We start from the raw sequence: 23,044 nt of genomic DNA, 5'->3' as shown, positions 1-23,044 counted from the left end.
TCCCCTACTTGCTCCATGTATCCATCTAGGCAGACCACGGTTCTTTTCAGCTCAACTCTGCACAGTAAAGATTATGTCCACACAGAACATGCCCCATGCATGATCCCAAGTCTCCCTCAGGCATCCCAGCATCATAGGGTGATCAACCAGGCAGGTCAGTGCCCCCTCCGTGCTGCTTGGTACTCTGGGAGGGCAGGCATGGGCTGCTCCATCATGCTACCCCCTTCCTCTTATGCATGGGGGTTCCTCAGGGGTTTCGTTCTTCCCTGCACGGTGCAGCCGTGAGCTCCACTGTGGGATGGCCAGATGTGCAAACACCGTGGTGCCATGCCTTGGGGTTGCCACTCAGTTTCTATCTACCCAACAATTGGTATCGTCTCTTCTGCTCCAAACCCAGGCCCAGCCCAAGCTCTCACCATCTTCTACCATCTCTTCTCTGCATCCCAGAATGCAGGGAGCCGGCTTCTCTCTGTGGGGCTCATCCTTGGATTTGATCCCATTTCTCAAGACTGGACTGCAGAATCACATGGCCCCATTCCTACCCCACATAGTTCCCGTCCCTTCCTGCCTGGATGTCTGCTGAAGGCTGCAGAGGCAGCCTTGTATAGGGCTGCTCACCGAATTTGTCCCATTGGCTCGCTCCCACTATGAGGCTGCTGGCTCTTTGGTGGTGGGGTCCAACACAGCCCCCATGGACTTAGGATATGGGGACCTGCAGAAGCTGTTGATGGGAGCTGCTGAAGAACAAGACAATCTGCATGGTCTCCACTGGCTTATATCCTATGGGAAGGGATGAACCCTTCCTCTCCCTGATAGTAGACATGCCGATCTCCATGCACGCATCTCCATTCTGAGCTGCTCCCAAACCCTTTTCCTACACCATTCTCTGCCTGTACATCCAAATGATGCTGAAATCTGCAGCCAGAATGATGGCACTTACCTGCTGCTCACCCTGTTGGGGCTGGGGGGACCGTAGGACAGACACTGGGGACTGGTCCTTGTCCCTCAGCTGATGGGCAGCCCCTCTCTCCCTGCTCCTTTGCCACTCACCGTGGCTCCTGCAGCACCCACCACCACCCAGCAGCACTCTGTCTGGGTACATGGCGTCAAATGGGATGTACTGGGGATGAGGAGATGCCATGCTGGAGACCCCCAGTTCCCACATGAAGGTGGCATACAAGGAGGATGGTTGCCTAGACGAGGGGGTGGGAGATGAATTCAATGGTGCTCTGGCAAAGCTGGAGTGAAGGTGATGGGATCCTGTTCAGCCCACTGCTGCCCAAAGCAGAAGCATCCCAGTGCTTGATGCCAGCAGGGCTCTGCCCCCACAGAGGGAACCCGTTGTCCCAGGGGTTGCCTCATCTTCTGGAATCATCCCCATGCCCTCCCCAGAGGCAGCAGGAGCATCCTCAGGGCTGGATTGCAGCAGGTGCCCGGCGCTGGGTGTCCCCACCACCTCCCTATGGTGGCACAGAGCGATCCCTTTGTCAGAGCCGGGGCTGCAGGGAGTGGATGCAGCGAGGCAGGAGGGACTGTGGGGCCACGGAGCGCAGCCTTACCTTGGGGGTTCCACTGCGGTGGTGGGAGGTCGGCACTGGTATGGGCACGGAGCGGCTCGGAAAGCCCCGGCACCGCGGGAGCCGTACGGGATATGGGAACAGGTGGGATGTAGAGGGATGGGACGGGTGGATGGATGGGGTGGATGGGATGCGGTAGGATGGGATCGATGGATGGGTGGATGGAGGGATGGGTGGGTGAGACGATGGATGGATAGATGGATGGGTGGATGGGTGGTCGGGGGGCTGCAGGTTCCCCCACTCGCAGGTGTGCAGACAATAGCCAGGGCTCCTGTTGCAGCTGCCGACTGTCTCTTTAAACCCCTCACCAGCCCACAGGTGGCCCTGTCACCACCGTGGTCATCCATGACGTCATCGGGAGGGAGGGATGGAGAGGAGGAGGAAGGGGGGGAGAAGCGCGATCCCCCTCCACAGCAAAAGTCCCCGAGCGCCCATGGCAACAGATTGCAAATGTCACTGCGCATCAGCGGGAGGGGCCGTCACCCACGGGTGGCACAGCGGGGACGGGGCTGTCACCCACGGGTGGCACAGGGCGCTCCTCTCCCGGGGTCCTGCATGGGCTCTGCGCTGTGTAAAGGTCGGGAGAGTTTGGGAAGGTGATGGGGGTGATGATCGGGCGCTGGCAGCAGGTTGGGGGGACTGATGGGAGCTGATGCCAGGTGGTGGTCCCAGCAGAGTCCTGCTAGCCTGGCCCTGTGTGGATCTGGAATGGGTCGAAACAGGAGCCGAGGAGCTCTGATGGGGACCTTTCTGAACCATTATATTAAAACGGGTGCCTGAATGCCCATGTGAATCTGTAAACATGAATGAATTCTCTCCCCAGGCCCCGGGGCAGAAATAAATATTGAGTTAGATCTTATTTTTTTTTTTCCTTGGAAAAATGAGAGAAATTGCAGACAGGGTTTATATCTCAGGGCTGTCCCCTTGGCTGCATCCTCACCCCAACCGTATCCCCACCTGAAGCTTGCTGCTCCTTGGGGTACATGGGATGCTTTGCCCAAGGGAAAGCCCCACAGAAGCTGCTCCTTTCTGAGGGCAAGAAAAATACCACTGGAGATTTCACCTGGAAACCCCCCCCCCCCCATATCAAATAGACAGAGAAACACCTCCAGAAGGGATTTCCCTGTGGTTCCCAAAGCACCCAGCACCTCTTCTACCGCACGTGGGTGCCTGCAGCCGTGCACGTTTGGAAAGAGCACTGTATGAGAGGGCACAGCCTCAAGCAGAGCTACCTGCACCAACTTTGTTCTCTGCAAAGCCTAGGGAAGGTTTGTTTTTCTCTCCTCCATCAGCACAGCGTGGATGGGGCCATGACGGGGGGGGCATGAGAGGGGAAAGCGATGTGCAGATCTGGAAAGGGTCTTCGTTCCCTGAGAGCATCCAGGTGAGGAGATGGCTGGGGCTGCATGAGGCAGGGTGTGAGCAGTGCATCCCTCCTTTCCTTCTTCAGTCTCAGCCCCGCTCATCCCGCAGCACTTGGTACGCAGCAACAGAAAGGTCCTTGCTTCAGTAAGCCACTCAAAACATCCCAAATGAGCTCTGCTTATTGTTTTTTTAAGCCCCCATGCTAGCTATGGGGATGGATGGGAAATATCTGTGCAGCACTGGGGCTCATCCCAAGGGATCTGTGACGGGAACAGAGACACATCTGAGGTTTTGGGGTGGAACAGGATGGTTTGTATAGGGGAGCTGATGCTGTCAGCCATCAGAAAGGACAGATGATGTGCAGCTGGGAGCAGAACTTCAGTTTGTGCCTGAGATCCATTGGGCTGTGCTGGGAATGGCACTATCACCTTTCCCAGCAGCAAATGGGATGGCTCAGAGCAAAGCTTCGTGCAGGCTTCTGTCTGCAGCACTCATCTGCTTTCTCTGGGTGCTTTCCACCAAAATCTCCCCTCAGTTCACCTTGGAGCCACCTGCAGCTGTAGGATGGACAAAACTCTCCCTAAAAGCAGAGCAACCAGCCCAGTTCCAGCCAATTGCATCCCATCCGAACCCACTGAGCATCCCACCGAGCTCCCTACTCCCAGCCCTCCAGCCTCGCTGAGTTTTCTTGAATCCTATCAGCAAACCTCCGCAGACAAATGAAAACAAAACTGTTCCCACAAAGGTCTGCTGCCCTGAGCCACAACGCGGGCTGGCCACGGCAATGGAGTTATTAGCTCAGGAGCGCTGATTGCTGCTGTGTTAATGGCTCTTTTGTCCGTTGAACTGCCTGTCTGTGTGTGTGCTGGGCGGTTATTTTCCTGCCAGCTGCCATGTGGTTGGATGCTCTTTGGTATTTAGTTTTATCCTATTAAGGTGGATCCCAATTAATTACACAGGGGGGGAGGGAAACAAAGAGAAGCGCCGAAGCCATTCATTTTCAGCTTGTCATCGTGTCTCCCGCTGTGGAAAACCACAGGGAAATGGGCACGGACCCCCAGGCCCATAGAGTGTGTCCTTTCCTCATAATCCCATAGGGGATGCTGCTCCTCTGCTTCGCAGGGTGCCTCCTTCCCACACACATGTATGGGGGCACGAGGTGAGTGCTGGGGTTGTATAGGGGTCCCCGGGGCTATAAAGGTCCCCACTGACCTGGCACCTAACTGCCACCCCCCATTGGGGTGATGCCCCCAGAGCTTTGTGGGGATAACCGTGTCACTCAGTGCTTTATGGGACTGAGGCCCTTCACCCAGGGCTGGCTGCAGCACAGTGACCAGTGTGGGTGAGCATGTCCCCAGCTCCGTGGCACTAATGCCACCGCCTGGCCACTGCTGTCCCCATCCCTGGGCTGTCAGAGGGACTTATGGAGGGGCAGGAATGATCCTGTGTGTCCCACAAAGCCGGGCAGTATCTGAGACAGATACAGGGTCATAGAGATGCGTGTTTATGGGGTGAAGAGCTATAGCATTTGTGCAGGTTTTTAAGGGTGAGGGGCTACAGGGCTATAGGAGTGCAGGGTTATGGGGCGCAGGATGGATGCACATTTATGGGGGGTGAGGGTTTATAGAAATGCATGCTTTGCGAGCTGCAAGATTATAAGGATTTAGGATGGGTGAGGGGCTATAGGGGTGCGGATTTATATGTGTGAAGGGCTATAGGGGTGCGGATTTACATGGGTTCAGGGTTTTGCCGTTGCAGGGCTATAGGGGCGCAGGGCACGTTTCAGGCGGTTCCCGCTGTGCGCGGACGCGCCCCGCAGCGCTCCTCCTTCCGCCAGGGGGCGCTCGCTCGCTCTGCGGACACTCTGGTACGCTCCGCCTCGCTGCTCCGCCGACCGGAAGCGGAAGCGGGCATTAAAGGTGACGCCTTCTCGCCGCCGTCGCGGTGCGTCGTTGTGTGGTGGCGGAAAGATGGCAGCGGCCATAGAGTAAGCGGCGGCGGCGGGTCCAGCGCCGGGCTCCGGTGGTGAGCGCGGCCTGCGCCCTTCGTGGGTTCCGCCACAACGTGGCCTCCACGCCCGGAGGGCTCCGAGCTCCTCTGTGCCCCGAGGGCACGGACCTGAGCCCCAGTGTCCTGCGGGGCGGAGAGAGAGCGGCCCCCGGCCCCCAGCCCTCAGTCAGGCTTCTCCTTGAGCCCGCTGTCCTCCCGGTGGCCCACAGGCTGCCCCGGTTCCCCCCCCGGGCTCCCTCTGTCCCGGCCGTCCCCGGCTGTTCTCACCCCCTTCCCGGTGCTTGACAGCTCGCTCTTCACGTCCCTTCATTCCGGTGACCCCCTCGTTTGTGTGCTGCCTTCCTCGGCTCGATCCTTCCCTGTGCCCTGATCTGCAGCAGGCCGCTCTGCTGATCCCATCGCCCTGCTGGGTTCCCTCTGGGTACCTCCCGCTGTCCCTGTTGTGTCCCATTGAACCCTCTCTCCCAGTCTCTCTCCTTCTCCCAAAGGCTTTTTCAGCTGCCCCCCACCCTCAGGGGGTTGTGAGTTTGCTTACAACTCCATCTCCGTTATCAGCCTTGGTGAGGTCCCACAGTGAGTGTGTGCGCCATCTGCAGCGGGGCGAAGATGAAGTAGTGCTCTGACCATGGACCATGATGCCCCCACAATCAAGCCCCGCCGCATCCAGAACCAGAATGTCATCCACCGCCTGGAGCGTCGTCGGATCAGCTCTGGCAAGGCTGGCACCCACTGGCACCAGGTCCGTGTCTTCCACCAGAACGTCTTCCCCAACTTCACCGTGGTCAATGTGGAGAAGCCACCCTGCTTCCTGCGCAAGTTCTCCCCTGATGGGCGCTACTTCATCGCCTTCTCCTCCGACCAGACCTCCCTGGAGATCTATGAGTATCAGGGCTGCCAGGCGGCAGAGGACCTCCTGCAAGGCTATGAGGGGGAGATCCTGGCTAACGGCAATGACCAAAGATCTGTCAACATCCGAGGGCGGCTCTTTGAGCGCTTCTTCGTCCTGCTCCATATCACCAATGTGGCCTCTAACGGGGAGCACCTGAACCGCGAGTGCAGCTTGTTCACTGACGACTGTCGGTACGTCATCGTTGGCTCTGCTGCTTACCTGCCTGAGGAGCCTCACCCTCCTTTCTTTGAGGTTTATCGCAACAGTGAGTCGGTGACCCCCAACCCTCGCTCCCCTCTGGAAGATTATTCCTTGCATATCATTGACCTCCACACGGGCAGACTCTGTGACACGAGGACTTTCAAGTGCGACAAAGTCATCCTGTCTCATAACCAGGGGCTGTACCTGTATAAGAACATCTTGGCCATTCTCTCCGTGCAGCAGCAGACTATTCACGTCTTTCAGGTGACACCCGAGGGGACTTTCATCGATGTGCGGACAATCGGCCGCTTCTGCTATGAGGATGATCTCCTGACACTGTCTGCGGTGTATCCCGAGGTGCAGCGGGACACTCAGACAGGGATGGCAAACCCCTACAAAGAGCCCTTCATAAACTCTTTGAAGCACAGGTTGCTGGTGTACCTGTGGAGAAGGGCAGAGCAGGACGGCAGCGCAATAGCAAAGAGGAGGTTCTTCCAGTACTTCGATCAACTGAGGCAGCTCCGCATGTGGAAGATGCAGCTTTTGGATGAGAACCATCTGTTTATCAAATACACTAGTGAAGATGTAGTCACGCTGCGGGTAACAGATCCTTCCCAGGTACTTCCTGCCACCTTGGGCTCCCTGTTGCTTGGGGGCAAATGCTCTCAAGCAGGTTCAGTGCTGTGAGCAGCATTTCCTAGCTGAGCCTGTGAATGTTCACTGGATGTGCTGTTTAGGATCCCATTACTTCATTCTTGCGCGAACATTTGACACCCTCGGTATTGAATAACTTCAGTGTCTTTTGCTCTCACAATTTCACCACATTCTTCACAACTGAAAATGAGACAGAGAAGATCTTAGGTGTTATCGAGTCCCCTTTCTCCAGGGATCGTTCCCTGTGCTCAGAAGTGCTTCACGGTGCCCTTTCCCTCCTAAATCCCCAGCTGATTTTTTTAGCTGCTATTTCATGTAATACACTCGCATTGTAGAGTTAGTCTCTCCCTTTTCTTCTGCATCTTCAAGCATGTTTTTCAAATATAATATCTCCATTTTTCACCAGTAGAATTACCTTTTCTATGCTGCCTACGTACTTACTCTTTCAAGCTTCTGTCAGAGCTAGTATTTATGATCTCTCCAAATTGAAGTAGCAGCTCTTAAATCTAGCTAATGTGCCAATTGCTTTTCCTTTCTGTTTAGTACTAAAGAAGTCAAATTAGAGTAAATGTAGCTCAGATGGTGCTGGGTCCCTCCAGGCTTTTCACCATCCCACGTGTTGATCATCTCTTTTCACCACTGTTACTGTTACTTGGTCTTTGAGCTGTGTGAAGCTGAGCAAGGTATTTTTCACATTAACCTACTTTAGTCCTTTGCTCTGTGCCGTTTGGTTGTTTGTTTTGGAAGTATTTGGCAAAAGCAATTAATAAATCTCTACTGCTGAAGTTTGTCAGGTTGTTCCCTAGGTGCTTGTTTATCCTTCCCATCCCATCCTTCCCATCTTACTGGTTCCAGTACTTAGACCCTAAAGGAAATAGACAGTAATTCTTGGTGACCGTGATTTCCCTTTTATGTTTGTTTTGGGGTAACTATTTTAGGAAGGAATAGATGAGGCTAAAACTGTTTTACCCACTGGTGTAAAATGGAGTGGCTGTCTCAGGAGCATGAAAGCTTTGCAGTGTGTTGCTTGTATCCAGAGTGGTGTTCCTGAGCCAAGCCTCAGGCTACCCCAGTGTGAATGTTTGTGGGAGTGTCAGCTCTGCTCCCTGCTGGGGTTACCAAGGTTTTGTGCCTGCTTTGCTCCAACCTCTTCTTGATTTGCTTCACCTGAAGATTACTTTTAGATTCAAACTGTGGCTTGTTTGCGCCGTTCCTCAGGTGATGTATTTTCTGCTGGTGGGAAGCATCTTATTTCTTCTTTCTTTCAGAGGATAATTCCAGATGTGGAGCAGCCTGACCTGCCCGAGTTTAGTCTTGGCGTTAGGGCTTCGTGAAGAACACTTTGGTCACAGAATACCTAAAGCTCCCATTTTGTTCTTTTATCTGTCAGGGCAGGACATGAGTCTGATTTCAGGATCCTCTGTTCCTTTAGGCTGCTCTGCTAAGGAGGCTGAGGAAGTTGCTGTTTACACTTGCAGGTTGCCTGTATGTTGCTGTGTATATGTAGCGTAGGGGTTGTTGTTCCTGGCTTGTGTTTCAGCTTAGCCAGCTTTGCTGTGTGCTTTTTGTAACTGCTGTCTGTACCGTGCTTGTGCTTTGCCTGTGTCACAGGTGCTGCTAAAACACAGGGAGAAACATTTCTCTGGTTGAGGGCATCTCTGTGTTGAGGGCAAAGGACCTTCTTTATTTAGGGCTGGAGGAGATTCCCTGCAGTTTTATAAGATGTAAATAGTTTCTACTTCTGCTGTCGCCTCTTATTTTCTCTCTGCTCCAAAGCTGTATTTCAGAAGGGCTTTCCTTTCCTCAGGCAGTTGTTCAGTGAGTAACCTCATCCAGCGTGCTTCATTTTAACATGTGGGGGTCGGGTTGTACCATCACAGTTTATTTTGGGTCTGTAAAACAAGTAAACCTTGTGATATTTACAGATGGATGAGGTGGGCAGAGTGCCTGCCGTCATTGCTGAGCATTGATTGGGAGCGGGATGCGAAGCATTCAGAAATAGTGTTTATGAGCAGAAGACTTACCGAGATATGTGTATATGCCCAGTGAATTAGTTACATTTGAAGGAGGGACAGGCTTTGTGTACTGGAAGTCCAGCCCTGTCCTGTTTAATAAAAGCTACCTTTGGTGACCAAGAATTAAATATACCCCTCCCTGGTAAGATGGGAATGTCCTTTCCCTTTGTTGTAGCTGTGCTGGTACACACACAGTGTTTTTCTCCACCTCTGGCTTGTTGATGCTGTGAAGCACTGACATTGCCGATGTTTGGTACAGCGCCTGGGCTTTCTTGCACGAGAATGATGACATTAAAAGAAGTTGTTAATGTCTTTCAGATTTTCATTTCTACGTCAGCAGGGTATCAGAAGGGCGCAGATTTTTGTAGGCACTGGTGTAGTGCACAACGCTCTGGAAAGGCTCATCCCTGTGTGGTGGAAATAGTAAGAAGGGAGAGCAAATAATTTCTCTGCATAAAGGAGAGGCTGATTTGTTGCCAGCTAGCACTGGGTTTAAAATCATTTTGTCAGCAGGAATGAAAATTAAATTTGGCACTTGAGATTTGGTGGAGGGCAGAGAAGGAAACAGAAATATTGACATCCAGTTTGAGAAGAAAAATTGGAAGCCCATTCAGTTGTGGGGTTTTTCCCCCCCCCCCCCCCCCCCATAAATAATGACATCACGGTAAACAGGTGGATAATTTGGTGCCTGTTGGGGCATTTGTGTAGCAGAATGGATTAGCGTGAAGATGTGGGATTCTCCTGCACTGCAAAGACATGCGGGTAGGGTGTGAGGTCTTGCGTGGGGAGGAGGAAGGGCCACCTTCCCTGTGTGTGCTCTCTGGCTAACCCTCTCCTCTGCCTCTCTCCCCAGCCTTCATTCTTCGTCGTGTACAACATGGTGAGCACGGAGGTTATCGCTGTGTTTGAGAATACGTCTGATGAGCTGCTGGAGCTGTTTGAGAACTTCTGTGACCTCTTCAGGAACGCCACTTTGCACAGCGAGGCGGTCCAGTTCCCCTGCTCGGCTTCCAGCAACAACTTTGCCAGGCAGATCCAGCGCCGGTGAGCCATTGGGAGCATGCTTTGTACCATATAGACACGCTCACCCCCGTCAGCTGAAGGCTAGTATCAGATAACCGCCCTGAGAAAAACAGCTCCTGTAGTCTCTGAGTGATGCGAGGGTCTGACTGGGACCTGCTTCATCTTGCAGCCTCGTTCACCTGGTCTTGTATTCCACATTATCTGTCTTTGTGCGGGAAGGAAGAAGGCAATTGTGCCATTCGGTGCTTAGCAGGGAAAGGAAATTTAAGGGCAAGATGTTGCTGGCTCTCTTTGAGCAGTACCTCCTCTGGAGATCATTAAAACAGTACTGCCTAGTAGCTTTGGGCCCCGTAGATAAGATTTATCAAGATGCTACATCATCTAATTGGATGTATTTTGCCAAGTGGCCTTCTTTAAATTTAGTGTGCGACAAGCTGTGTTCTGTAACAGCAGTAAACAGCTTGTGGTTCTCATTGAACTCTGCTTGGGGAAAGGAAATGGATCTGCCTAGACTTGTTGTGAAAACTGAGCAAAATATCAAAATAACCAGGGTTTCCAGAATGTTCTTTAACAGTCAAACGTGGATTTAATGAGGCAGAGTGTGTTATTTCTCTTGGAATGTATTTTATTGTGACTCAGGGTGTTTTGTTCTTCTAGTGACTTGTTTGACATCATCCAAAGTACTTGGCAGTCGCTTATGGGAGTGAAGCTTTGGCTGATTTTAGTTGCACATCCCATAAGTAAGAGGAAGTTGACTGTAGCATCTTGGAGTTCCCTGTCACAAAATCCCTCTCGCTTAGGGGGAAGACAGAAAGAGGGAGCTCACGGCTGGCACCTAAAGAACAGTTTCTGCCTTGTGCTGAAACGTGGAGGAGAATCTGTTCATCCACTCGACTGTGAGAACCTGTAACAGGAATCTTTAACTTAAGTAGCGAAGTGTAATAATGCTGTACACACAGCAAGCTTGCTTTTGGCTGTGTTTCTGTTCAAAGGGAAACAGTTTACTGTCTGTGGTGTATGACGTTCATGCGGCCGATCTGTCCTTGCTTGAGGAAAGCTCAGATTTTATTTGGAAAGAGAAATCCAACCTGCATTAGTCTCTTCACCTGGAAGAGCTTTGAGCTCACTGTGGTTTTAAAGAGCGTTCTGCTTCTCTTCAAGGTTCTTCCACGTCTCAGGTTTCTCCCTCTGCGTGTTTAAAACACGATGGCTAGAGAGGGGGGGATTCTAGAGTCAACCTTAAGGGCTCAACCGTTGCTGTGAAACACACTGGCTTTTGCTTATGCTGTTTACAGGCTTTGTGGCAAAACTTGGATTGACTGATAAGCTGCTAATCCACCTCTCCCTGTTTCTGATCCTGTTCATTTCCTGTACTGTGGAGCAGCTGAGGCCAGACCTTGTGGATAGGCAGCCTTGTCCTTCTATCAGTTTGGACTTTCAGAGCAGAAACAGTAATGATGAGGAGGATAAAAAGGTCACCAGAGCTGGTTGATGGTTGAATCACTATGATACATCTTTGGAAGTGAGCTGTTCTACTTCTTACACTGCTGCTGTTTTTCTTTCTCTATCAGTTTTCCTCCATTTTTTTTTCTTCTTAAAGCTGTACCATTCCCCTGTGGCCTTTGTGAGTAAAACCTGCTTCTTGGTTTGCTTCAGGTTCAAAGACACTATTGTGAATGCCAAGTACGGAGGACACACAGAGGCTGTGCGGAGGCTGCTGGGCCAGCTCCCAATCAGCGCCCAGTCGTACAGTGGCAGCCCGTACCTCGACCTCTCCCTTTTCAGCTATGATGACAAGTGGGTGTCTGTCATGGAGCGGCCCAAGACCTGCGGTGATCACCCTATAAGGTATGAAACAGGCTGAGAAGCTGTATGTGAGGAGAGAGCATGAGGGTAATTAAATCACCTCTGCCACGTGGTGTGAAATTTGCAGAAAGAACAGACATTGGTGCCTTTCTCTCTCGACATCCTTTGGCCAGAGGGTTTATGTCAGTAGTTGCACAAAGCTTGGCTGATCTCCTGGTGATAAATCTCACCATATATGTATGGGAGAGCCCTTCAGGTTTTGTCACTGAGCGTCCTTATGGCAGATTTGGGTTGCAAAGAGCGAACCATTTCCATATGAATGCTCTCATTCCCCCTTCTAGTACAGTTCAGCCTTCCTGTGTGGGCAGCAGATATGTTTCTGGGTGCTTGCTTTCCTGTGCTGGAAGGATTCTTTCTGAACACGTAGGGTTAGCTGGTGAGGATCACCTGGTTTGTCCTGTGAATAAAATGTTGTCTGGATTAGGTGTTATTCATAAAGCTACTGGCATTGATTTTGCTATTTTCAGACTTCCCTTTTTTCCCCCTGTTTACGTTTCTCACCCTGGGAGCTGTACTCCTCTTCGTGTCCCTCTTCTACCTATGATCTATAGGAAATTTGTTTCTGTAGTAGAAGTTTAGCCAGGTGTAAAAGCCGTTCTGTGCCTCTTATGTCTGAATCTTCAATGCTGGCAGGAGGAAGAGCTCCAAGCCTGAGAATAAGGAGGTTTGCAGTGCTTCTTTCAGAAACACTGTGACTATTTATTTCTTTTTGTTGGCTGCAGCTATGGCGGCGAGCAGTAGTGGTTAAAAATTCAGCATCTCCTGCCTGAAAGGCTCAAATCAAAGGGGCTGAGTTCTCCTGGCAGAATAGTCTTTCCACTTATAGTTTCGCGAAAGGGAAATGAACCTATGCTTGAAAAACAAAGAGAGCCTTCAATGTCTAAGTGCTTTGTTTAGCAACTGGATGCATGTTGGGGGCTCTGACAGCCCCAGGGGTCTATTCTGGATGGTTTCCCAAATTTATTTTCATCAGTGCATTCTCAAAACCTGATTTCGTGTCTCCCCTGGCCCTGACTCAGGTGCCGGGGATCTTCTGATTATTCCTGTGCACTCAATTCCCAAATTATGTATATTTAATTGTTGGGTTGGTGGTTTTTTTTATTCCCCCTGCCCGTATGATTCGGTTTAATCTCCAGCTCCCATGCTATCTGCGGAGAAAAGCCTGCCCTTTCCCCCTTGTCATGCTTGACGTTGGGAAAACTTGCAGGGCAGCGGTTGTCTGCCAGCGCCAACCTGCTCAGGGCTCCTGCAGACAAAAGGGAGCAAAACCTCAGTCATTTGCTGTGGTTACCGTCTTTGTAGTAAACAAAGCCAAGTGCCACCTTTCCTCCCTCCCTTGAGCAAAGCGGCATTTCAGAGCCAGAGCTTTTAAAGCTCAAAGCTGTGCAGTCAATTAGAGCTTGAATAGGGCCTGGGAGCAGTGGGGCTCCTGGTTTTTGGGAAGTAAGCAGAAGACCAGGCGCTAACCTTAACCATTCAGTAGCTGAAGTAGCACCGCTGTGTTTCTCACGTGCGAAACAAAGGGATTAATAAAATGAAACCGCTGCCCGTTGTGGTTGGAGAGCTTGGAAACGGGGGGCGACAGGGTTTGTAATTTAAGTCCTCTGACTGGCTGAAGTGCAGAGACCTTCAGCGGCTACGGGTGTTACGGACTGCACTTCCTGACATGACATCTGTGAGATGAAGGCCTCTGTCTGTTTGACTCACCAGTTTCAGCACTTCTGTGCCTGGTGCTCTTTTGACCCGTACTGCCTTTCTGTGTTCTGTAGGTTCAGCCCTCGTTTCTGGCTACTTGAGAGGCCAGTGGTGGTTTGCTGTCAGGCAGGAAGGACTTCAGGTTCCCCATCACTGCCATTTTCCAATATCTTTTCAGGAGGCTTGAAGAGAAATTCAGTGGGTGAAATGATGGGACTTGTGAGGAAGAGGCTCTAACACAGCTTTACCTATAGCAGGGGGTCTCTAAAATCCATCTAGATGGCTAATAAGGAGCCATTTAACCAAAAAATTGGTCTGCAGATATATCTTCCATTTTCATATGGTTTGAAAAGGCTGGTCTTGCTGTTTCTGTTGACATACAATTTTATATTGCAGTGCCTAATTTATCCCCAGAGTGAGAGCCCATGGAAATGGCCTCTGATTGCAGAGCACTTTTAAAAATAGATTTAAAAATACCAAACCGAACACATCTTTGAGATTACAGGGAGCTTCATCTTGAGTAGTAAATTATTGTGAATTGGGGAGAGAGAGGAGCAGACCAGGGACTATGCTTTATTTAAAGAATGACCCTCCACATACCCAGCCTTGTGTAGGAGGGAGAGGGCTTTTAAAAAGCCAAATACCAAGATTGTGACTCTCTTGCTGAGTTCTTGTGTGCAATTTTCAGGCAGAGCTGGCTGGCACTTTGATTCAGAGGAAGAGAGAGGAGAGTGGCCCTCCAGGAAGAACATGAGGATCTCAATAGGCTGTGCTGTTAAAATGTGGAGTATGTCTGCTCCTGAAACAGCATTGCCTGTATCTGTCATCACCTGTTCTTTCCAGGCTGAGAGCTGAGTGCATTGTATTGCTTGCCAGGAGAAGTGGGGGGAAATGTGCTCTAGTATTAAAAGCATTTCTCTGTGTTAAAACCAGAGGAAAAATGCAAAATGTCCACATCCGCAAAGCGATGGTGGGAAAGGAAACAGCTGGAAGACAAAATGGCAATTCTGTTCCTGGAACTGAAATGGCAGAGAAAATGCTCTGAGGAGATCAGTTCTTCAGGTGAGAACTTGAGTCCTGTCAGCTAGAGCTCCTCTGCCTTGTGAAGGTACCAAATCCCCACTGTATTTTTGGGAAGAGTGGGGTCATCGCAGAGAGTCCCCTGTTCCCACAGCAGCACAGAATAATGTGTAAGGTGGGCTTATGTCTGCTACAGAAAGCCAGCCTGTCCTTTAGTATGCAGAGAAGGTTCAAGAAACAAATGGCTTTCTAGACCTTGGCTTTTCAGTGCATTGCCTCATCCTCTTGGCAGCGCTCACTTCTTGCTGAAGCTGTGCTCCAGAGCTCACCTATTTGGAGGCGCAAATGTGCTTCCTCAGACCGACAGCCAGATTTATGGGCAACAGCAGAAAAACACATCCATTTGCCTTTACCTCTGCCCTTGCTGTGACTGTCTGTTGAATGCTGTCCACCAGGCACTTCCTGCTCAAGCTGTCTTCTTGGTGATATTTGTTGTTGTGTTTGGAAATCTAACAGGATCCAGCTGTCCACCTTCCTCTGCTGAACGGGGATTTAACTAAGCACAAACACGGCAGCATACCTCCACGGCAGGAGGAGAGGGAAAGGTTGGCCTTATAGCCGGAATGAAGGCCATTGCTAAGGGATGCAAGCTCCATTCTGTACAGTATATCTGCGGTAGGCATCAAGGGGAGCAGCTTGCATTAAGAGAGTATAGAGAGTCAGCACGTGTGGGGTCTGAACCGAACTTACTCTGCTATTGTAACGTCAGCTAAATCCACCAAAATGAAGACAGAGTTTTCTGACTGATAGGAAAAGAAGTCTTTTTCTAGACAGTGACAAACTAGCTGCCCCAGGTGGGACTCTCCTGTGTCGCCGAGAGCCAGACACCCAGCTGAGGATCTCCTGCCACTGAGGGAGTACCAGAAACTGAACAAGGCACTTGTCTCTGTTTTCAAAGAGTCCAGATGGCAAAGTCAATAGTCAGGAACAGCCATAATTGACTTTCTCTTCCTTTCAGATTTTACGCTCGTGATTCTGGCCTCCTGAAGTTTGAAATCCAGGCGGGACTCCTGGGGCGACCCATCAATCACACAGTGCGACGCCTGGTTGCGTTCACCTTCCACCCCTTTGAGCCCTTTGCCATCTCAGTGCAGCGTACGAACGCGGAGTATGTGGTGAACTTCCACATGAGGCACAGCTGCACGTAAGGCAACGCATGGGCAGGGCAGCTCTTCTCCTCGGGTCTGGGCCTCTGCCATAGACAGACCAAAGCCAGGCACTCGTGCCTTCTAGGAAACCAAACCATCGCTCGTGTCAAGAGATCTGACCTGGGAGCTCCCACCTGCCGGCGCCTCTCAGTGCCCTTAGCTGTGAAAAGGTGATCTGTTGAAATCAGACCTGCAAATATTTCTTCTCACTCTTTTCGTGCCGCAGCGGTTCTCACTGCATTAAGCGTTGCTGTTGTTCCCTATTCCTGTTGATGAACAAAGTGTAGCTGAGATTTGTTTCTCCATTTCCCAGAGGCACGTCTGTTTTCTCTCCTGTTGTGTGTCTTAGGATGGCAACCATGGAGCTTTGCAACACATTTGTGGAGTGCTCCCTTCTGCACTGATGCTTTCCTACTTTGTCAAGACAAACAGCCTGTCCTAGAGGGAATGGATAGAAGCCACAGGGAGGGCTTAGGAATACAGCTACCTGTATTTGTATTGCCAGTATTACTAGGGAAATGAAATCCTGTTCTCATCCGCACCATCTACTCACACGGTTTTAATATGCAAGAGGTTAGGAAAAATCTGTGAGAAATCACTGGAACTGAGAGAGGTGAGGTGTTATTCCTGACTCATATGCAAGTAATTTAATCTTTGTGCCTTAGTATCCATAAAGCCCCTAAGTGGAAGGTGGTAAGTACCAGAAAGCCTGTGCAGCTGATTGTGTCTCTGGGGTATGAAAAAGTGGGTAAGAAGGAAGGTGGGTAGCTGGGAGGGATGTGGGGAACAACAGCAGCTCCTTGCTCCTGTTGAAGGATTTCTTTCTGCAGTGTGGATGAATCCTTATGTCCGTCTGCTGTGCAGAAGGGAGTCTCCACAGCTGGCACCCTCCTGTGTGCTGGAGAATGACCGTGGAGAGCTAATAGCATTTGGGTTTCCCCAGGAATGAGAGAGGAGACCTGAATTACTGTGCATCACTGCAGGTTCGCAGCTAAGAGATGAGTTTGTTGACTTGAGTTGCTTACCTATCCCTGTTTGATACGCTGTTCTCTGTGAGAACCCTTTTGGGTATTCCCAGGCTTCAAAGCACAACTGGCTGGTGTGTCGTGTTCAACTTGGTGCTGACCGGACCACTGCAGTGTCTATGCTGTCTAGAAATTAAGCTCCTAGGGGTAATACTGCTTGTCCTGTTAGCTGGTGTGGCCTGCCCTCCTCTATTTAATGAATGGAATTTTTGGTTGTAGAGCAACGTTTGTGTTTTGCTGCACACAGAATTATGACTGTGTGCGATCAAGCATTGCAGACGTCCCGTGTTGGGTACAGAGGGGACATCAGAAAACTGGTGCTTGTACATGGGAGACACCTACTTTAAATGACCCCTTTGGTGTCATCTTTGGACCAAAATGGGCTGTGGGTGCTGTGTTGTGGCCACGTGGCTGTGAAGAACAATACTGAAGTCATACATTCATTTTGCATAGTAAAGCATAAGAAAAGAACTTGGTGTGTTGGTGGTGCCTGCATACAGCGTGAATGTGGGACTTTATAAGGGAAGGTGGCTGAGGGTCCTCAAGTCAGCCTTTACTCTCTGTTCTATGGTCTTTACTTTCCTGGCCTTGCTAAACTTAATTCTAGGATAAGACACTGTATTTCACTGCTCTTTTTCTGCTTTATGCACTGTGGGTTTCTCAGGTCTGTCAGGAATGACTTCAGGTTGGAAGACTGCTAATAGAGGGAGCATCAAGCCATGTGTGCTTTAGGTCTGGGTTCCTCTCCATCTAATAACACTATTTGTCAAGGTTTTAGGTTTTTATCCTGTGATCTGTTCCTCAAATATTCAATTAAAGCTCCAAGCGGAGAATCATTTGCACACTGTAGATCATGGAATTACCTTCATCCTGCGCCACTCTCACATTTATTCTCACTTTCAGTATGAGACTATTTTTTGTGTTCTTTTCTCCAAAGCTCTCAACAGCTCCATCCAAGACTGGCTTTATGCCTTGATGTCAGCCTGGGAGGTCAGTGCTTATTAAAATAGCTGCCAGATCTCCATTTAAATGTTGTTTGGGGGTTTCTTTTTTGGGTGGCAAAAATATGAACCATTTTAGCATTTCTGCAGTAGGGGCTTTTGCCAGATTCAGGCTGTCCTTGTGAAAGCAGAGAGCACGGCGTGGGTTATTGGACTCGGGGCTGAGAGACCAGAGGTCTGCTCTTATTCTGCTATTAAATTGTTTTGTCACTAAGGGCAAATCTATTCCTGTTCCATCCGGTGTTTTCTTCTCTGTAAATGAGGCCAAAAACATATTTTCAGCTTTTGTAAAACACTTTGAGATTCATGGATAAAAAGTGCTGGGTAAGTGCTAAGTATTTTCTTATTATGTTTGCAGACTAACTGATTGATTCATTCTGGGTACTAATTGCCTTTGAGTAGCATTGCAGATCCTCTGGTCGTGGCTGCTGCATTTTATATCTACAACAGAGTTAATTTTATTACAGAGATGTATTGGAAGAAGAAAAAAGTCTCTCGTGCTTGAAATTTTGATGCTTTATTTAAAAAGAATTAAAGAAAAAACAAACAAACAAAAAGTCTTGTTGTGGGGAGGGTGGGAGGAAAGGGCAACTATTTTCTACCTGATATTTTTCCTAGGCTGGGATGAAGGTTTGTTAACAGCGCAAGAGAAAAATAAATGGAATAAACAGAATTTGCTTTTAAGAGCCCGATTTGTTGCTTTGTGTTCTCTCCAAACCTTAGCGGTGCAGCCAGGAGTCCCTTGGTTAGGAAGAGATGGAAGGGGTGTGAGTTGGGCTATGCAGGCGTATTACGTGCTAGTTTGTTGCCTCTTCCTGACATCTGGAGTAGCAGCGTGCTTCCTACCAGGGGCATTTCTGTAGCTGCTGCAGGTTTCTCATTCTTCTCTCCAGAAGAATGCTGGGGAGCAATACTTGGCCTTCAGTTATGTTTTCCTCTTTTAATTTTATTGCTAGTCCGTCTCGTACTCAGACTCTTCCTTTAGTCTGTTTTATAGCACTTGCCTAACCTTGTGGCCATTTTCTGCTCATGCTCCGTGATCAAGAGATAAAGGTTGAGCAGTACAGCTTGCTTGGCAGAAGTCATCACCTACCTATTGCTTTTTAGGGCACTTGCATTTTCCAGCTGTGTGCTGCTTCGGACATGAAATACCTTTTGCACAACGTTGTGGCTGAAAATTTGCAAAGAGTTCTGGGCTGGGACCCCCTTGTAACCCACTGCCGCATTGTGACCACCCTGCATTGCACCTGTATGAGTCGGTTCCTGTATGCATCTGCAATCTTGGCCCTGAGAGCTTCTTTGGACCTTCCTCTATTTTGGTGTGTACAGTTCTCTGTTGCTTTCCTTCGGAGACCTTGAGCATGTCAGAAAGCTCTTGAGCCTGCAGCTCTTCAGAAAAGGTACTAAGTAACAAGGAGATGCTGAGATGCTTGACTTCAATACCATGTTTGTTAGGTAGTGGAATCCCATCTTTATTACTTCTGTGCTGCCTTTGCTTTCAAAAAAAAAGCCTATGTAGTGTTTCTTATATAAACTGCATTAGTCAGCAGGCCACAGAAATCCCAATAGAATCAAATCTATGTATCCATTAATGGCATGTTCCTACTCAAACACTCGGTTAACCCTCCAGCCCTGGGCGGCTGTCCCTGATGCAGCTCCCTGATTGTTCCTCTGTGTACTTACCTTTTGCTCATGTGCTGATGTCTGTTGTGCTTCCTTTGTTCTCTTTTGACCCAGCTAGAAAGAGAACCAGATTTCTGAAGCTTTATTTCAGATTTCTGTTACATTTGTGTGTTTTCTATTGTTTCTCACATTTCTGTCCTCTGATTGCTTTTCTACCAGCTCTTCCTGCAGGATCTCTCAGGACTTTGGACATGGAGATGATGTCTGGAAGGTAATGGGACGTGTGGCCCTTCCAACAACTTTCCTCCTAATGCAGACCTTTATTAGAAAAGTCAGTCCTGTGGGCAAGCAATGGGACAGGATTTTGTGGGTTTGCTTTTGTGTTGCTTTCATAGTTGTTAATGTGCCTGAATGCTTGTACTTTCCTGTCTTGTTAGTGTGGTTGTAAAAGCTTTTCTGGCCAAATACTTCCTTACGAGGAGGGAATGGTGAAAGGGCTTTTATATACTTTCCTTTTTTTTTTTCATAGCCCCTGGGCTGCGGGGGCTGAGCTGTGCAGTCAGTCATTGTAGCAGTAACAGCCTGGCACTGCCTGCCAACTAGGCTGACTGCTCATCAGGCAGCAGCAGCCCCTGCTAGAGCTGTGTTCTGGCTAAGGTCTGATTAGCCTGTGTTTCTTTCAGGGTAGCAACCAGGGAAGAGCTGTACTTATTGTGTAAGGAAATGAATTCTTAGAAAAATACTGATGTGGAAAAACCCTGAATTGCACATTCTTTTCCTGATGTTATGACATAAAAATACCGCATCGGCTTGAGGCTAGCGTTCTGGAAATGAGTAACTTGTGGGTGTCTACTGCGTTCCTATGGGAGAGAACTGAAAAGGGGCACAGTGTCCCTGGTCCCATTTAGGGCTGGGTTGCAGCATCATCTGGGTAGTGTTTTGAGAAGATACCATGTGCACTTGTGTGTTTGGGGGCAGTTTGAGAGGAGATGGGATTGCTTTAGAGCAGAATGGCAGGGAGATGCTTGCTAGATTCCTCCATGAGGAATGAGCCCTTTCTCATCTGTTGTGGCCTCCATCCATCCCAGCATGTTGCAGCTTGAGGAGGGATGCAGAGCACTATGAGGACACTTTGGATGCCCCAGGAAGGACCCTGCCTCCATTGTTTCTTGTATATGGGTCTGGTGAGGATGCACTGGTGCTACGGCTGTGTCAGCGACTATGGGGCGTGAAGGGAGAGCACTCCATGGGAAGCCACATCGGAGGCACTGTGATGTGACTGAGGGTGTTAAGAAGAGCAGCGGGCCCATGTGTCCACCCAGCACCTTCCTGCTGGCCATTTGATAGCTCCTCATAGGCTCAGAATGGCGTGGGGCCGGATTAGATGTACCCTCCACCTGCACTGGGAGATATGGCGCTCGCCCTCCGCCTCCGGCCCTCTGGCACCAGCGCCGTCGTCATGGCAACAGGGAGAAGCAGCCATCCGCATGGAAACGGCCTTGCTGCACCATGCAGCGAGTCGGGGGGAAAATGGTTCAAGTGGGAAGTTTGGAGGGGAGAGGGGCCCTGCTGTGTGATCCCAGCCCAAATCGCAGTGCTGTGCGGCAATGGAGATCTCTCCTTAAGCTCTGGAACTGCCCTTGCCGTAAAGATGACTTTTGTTGCTTCTGCCCTATTTTATTTTATTTCTCCCCTAGTCCTGAGGTCAGGGTGAGGCCCAGATGAGCTGTGCTGATAACCACGGGCCATGTAGTTAAGTCACTGTTTCAGCCCTGGCTGAGAGTCCTTAATGCCAGCAAAATCCCTCTCTGTAAGCAGAGGGGGAAGCTGGCAGCCAAACAAGGTCTCCTGTAACATAGGGCAGTGCAATGCCACAGCCCGGCTGGCTCTGGGCAGCAAGGTCAGAGCTAATCTCTCCCTTCCTCCCTCTCACCCCTTATCCCCCAACAGTGGCCCTGCCCACGCCAGCTCCATCCCAGGAGAGCTCTGATAAGGGCTGGGAGAGCAGCTCTGCTGCGGGGCTGTTTGCACCCACCTGGCTTCGTCCCAGTTTCACACCGGCTCCTGGCTGCGAGCCCACCCTCTTGCAGGGATTTCCACCAAAGGAGCAGCTTTGTCCAACATGTCCGTCTATGGGCAGATTGTCTCACAGCATCTCCTGGTGCTGAAGCAGGCTGCTTTCCTGCTGTGTTCTTCACAAGGAGCCCAGGGGGCTGCCCGGCTCTCCCTGTTTTCTTGTGGTGTTTGGTAGTGGTTGGTTCTGACAGCTCAGGAAATTGGAAAATGTACTTGTGCCGTGGATGCGGCAGGAGCAAAATGAAAGGCAGCAGCCAGGTATCTGCAAGGGGCAGCGTGGGGGCCATTGCTGGCTATTAGGAGCGCGAGTTGTTTGCCTGTGGGCTGCTGGATGGAGAGATGAGAGCCATATTTCACCACTTCAGCTTGGGGGCTGCTGCTGAGAGACTGGGGGTGAACGTAAGTCTTTCTCCTGCCTGACCCTGCGTTTTGTTACCTATGTGTAGTGGGAAGCCCGGTCTGCTCCTGCACACAGAAGCAAGCAGAGGGAACGGGCTGAATGCTGGAACAGGTAGCGATGTAGTTATGAGGCACAGTGGATGTTAGCTTGACTTTTTGCAAAATGAGCCACGAAGTGGTGTGGCACAGGGGATAGATTTTGCAGTGCCCGTCTTCTTATCTTCCTCCAAGCTCCTCATCTTTGCTGCTTCCTGAGCTGGGAGATCTTGGGGAAGTTTTTCATGTTTTATTTTCTCTTTCTGCATTTTTGTCTCCCCGTTCCTTCTTTCCTTCCCCACCTTTTCACTGCCCACAGACCCTTGTTTAGCTCTCAACCCCTTGCACCCAACGCTTTTTCCTCCTTTCAGTTTCTCTAGCAAACTATGAACTGCTCCCCAAGCAGTGGCTTTTGGGGCTCCCCTCCAGGTCCCAGACCCGTGCACATTCCTGCTCCTAGCTGTGGGGCGTAGCTGTGAGCTCCAAGGGAACAAAAGGACCCTGCAAAGTGGCAGTTGCAGAAGGGGAGAGCAAGGCAGAGAAGGCGTGAGTGGTTTCAAGAAAAGGAAATACAGTGAGGCTGCATCTTCCAAAGAGGACCCTGCAGCCCTGCTCCATCGTGAGCCCAGGGACTTGGATGCTATTAGGCAGTTCATTAGTAAAACCTCTGAGCCGTTCCGGCTGCTGTTGAGTACCTATTAATGCCTCTTGAGGGGAGAGGAGAACAACGCGAAAGCAGAAAAACAATCTGAGGGCCCTTGATCTCTTTTTGGGCTGAGAGGTCGGGGCTGGGACTGAGGGGCAGCTGTGGGGAGGAGAGGCTGTGCAGGGACACAGGTTGGGAAGGCAGCAGCTTTGCACATCCCTGATTATCTTGAAAGTCTGAGTGCAAAACATAACCCGACTTGAACTGCAACTTCTCAAAGGCTCCTGAGGGGCACGTTGGGGTTATAAACACCTAGTCAGAGCCCTGCTTCGTGCTGAGTTCGAGCCAGGTATTCCTGCACCATAGGGAAAGCAGGCAAAACCTGCACAGATGTCCCTGACAGCTGCAGCTGGGCTGCAGTAAGCCACCCCTGCTGCGACAGTTTATTAGCACCGCGGGGTCTGTCCCCTTCTCCTTGCTTGTGTATACAGTCAGCTGTTAAAGGACACTGACATCACTTAATTAATGGTTTAATTGAATCTCACAAAGGGATCGAAATTGGCTGCCTGACTCCTGCCACTGAGATGCTCGCATAGGAAATAGTAAATCACCAATTCAGCAAATAAAGCTGCACTCTAGGTAGAAAGTCCCCGTTGTAGGGGCGAGGGAAATAATTCCTCTTTGCACAGTAATATGCTATTAGAGATAAGTCTGG

General features: G+C 50.2%; 1 protein-coding gene across 5 annotated transcripts; it reads left to right on the top strand.

Annotated features, from left to right (window-relative positions):
* The first annotated feature begins 4,850 nt into the window (after positions 1 to 4,850).
* DET1 (DET1 partner of COP1 E3 ubiquitin ligase) lies at positions 4,851 to 18,106 on the top strand. Of its 5 annotated transcripts, none has more exons than XM_072345655.1 (5): positions 4,851 to 4,929; positions 5,508 to 6,660; positions 9,565 to 9,755; positions 11,391 to 11,582; positions 15,334 to 18,106. In XM_072345655.1, the coding sequence occupies exons 2-5, from the start codon at positions 5,578 to 5,580 to the stop codon at positions 15,521 to 15,523; spliced, it is 1,656 nt and encodes a 551-aa protein (XP_072201756.1). In that variant the 5' UTR covers positions 4,851 to 4,929; positions 5,508 to 5,577; the 3' UTR covers positions 15,524 to 18,106. The 5 variants fall into 5 exon arrangements, with proteins under 5 accessions (XP_072201756.1, XP_072201755.1, XP_072201758.1 ...); XM_072345654.1 differs by having other exon boundaries at positions 4,866 to 4,929; positions 5,441 to 6,660; XM_072345657.1 differs by adding an exon at positions 14,229 to 14,357 and having other exon boundaries at positions 4,872 to 6,660; positions 15,334 to 15,433.
* The last annotated feature ends 4,938 nt before the right edge of the window (positions 18,107 to 23,044 follow it).

The sequence above is a fragment of the Excalfactoria chinensis genome, chromosome 10 (genome assembly GCF_039878825.1).
Source record: "Excalfactoria chinensis isolate bCotChi1 chromosome 10, bCotChi1.hap2, whole genome shotgun sequence".
Classification (NCBI taxonomy): domain Eukaryota; kingdom Metazoa; phylum Chordata; class Aves; order Galliformes; family Phasianidae; genus Excalfactoria; species Excalfactoria chinensis.
This window is presented reverse-complemented; position numbering and strand designations above follow the sequence as displayed.

Bases quoted from the DNA above. Each gene is read 5' to 3' on its own strand.
- DET1 (XM_072345655.1), top strand. From the start codon at position 5,578: ATGGACCATGATGCCCCCACAATCAAGCCCCGCCGCATCCAGAACCAG. The intron at 6,661-9,564 runs GTACTTCCTGCC...CTCTCTCCCCAG, and splicing joins GGGTAACAGATCCTTCCCAG to CCTTCATTCTTCGTCGTGTA. The intron at 9,756-11,390 runs GTGAGCCATTGG...GGTTTGCTTCAG, and splicing joins GCCAGGCAGATCCAGCGCCG to GTTCAAAGACACTATTGTGA.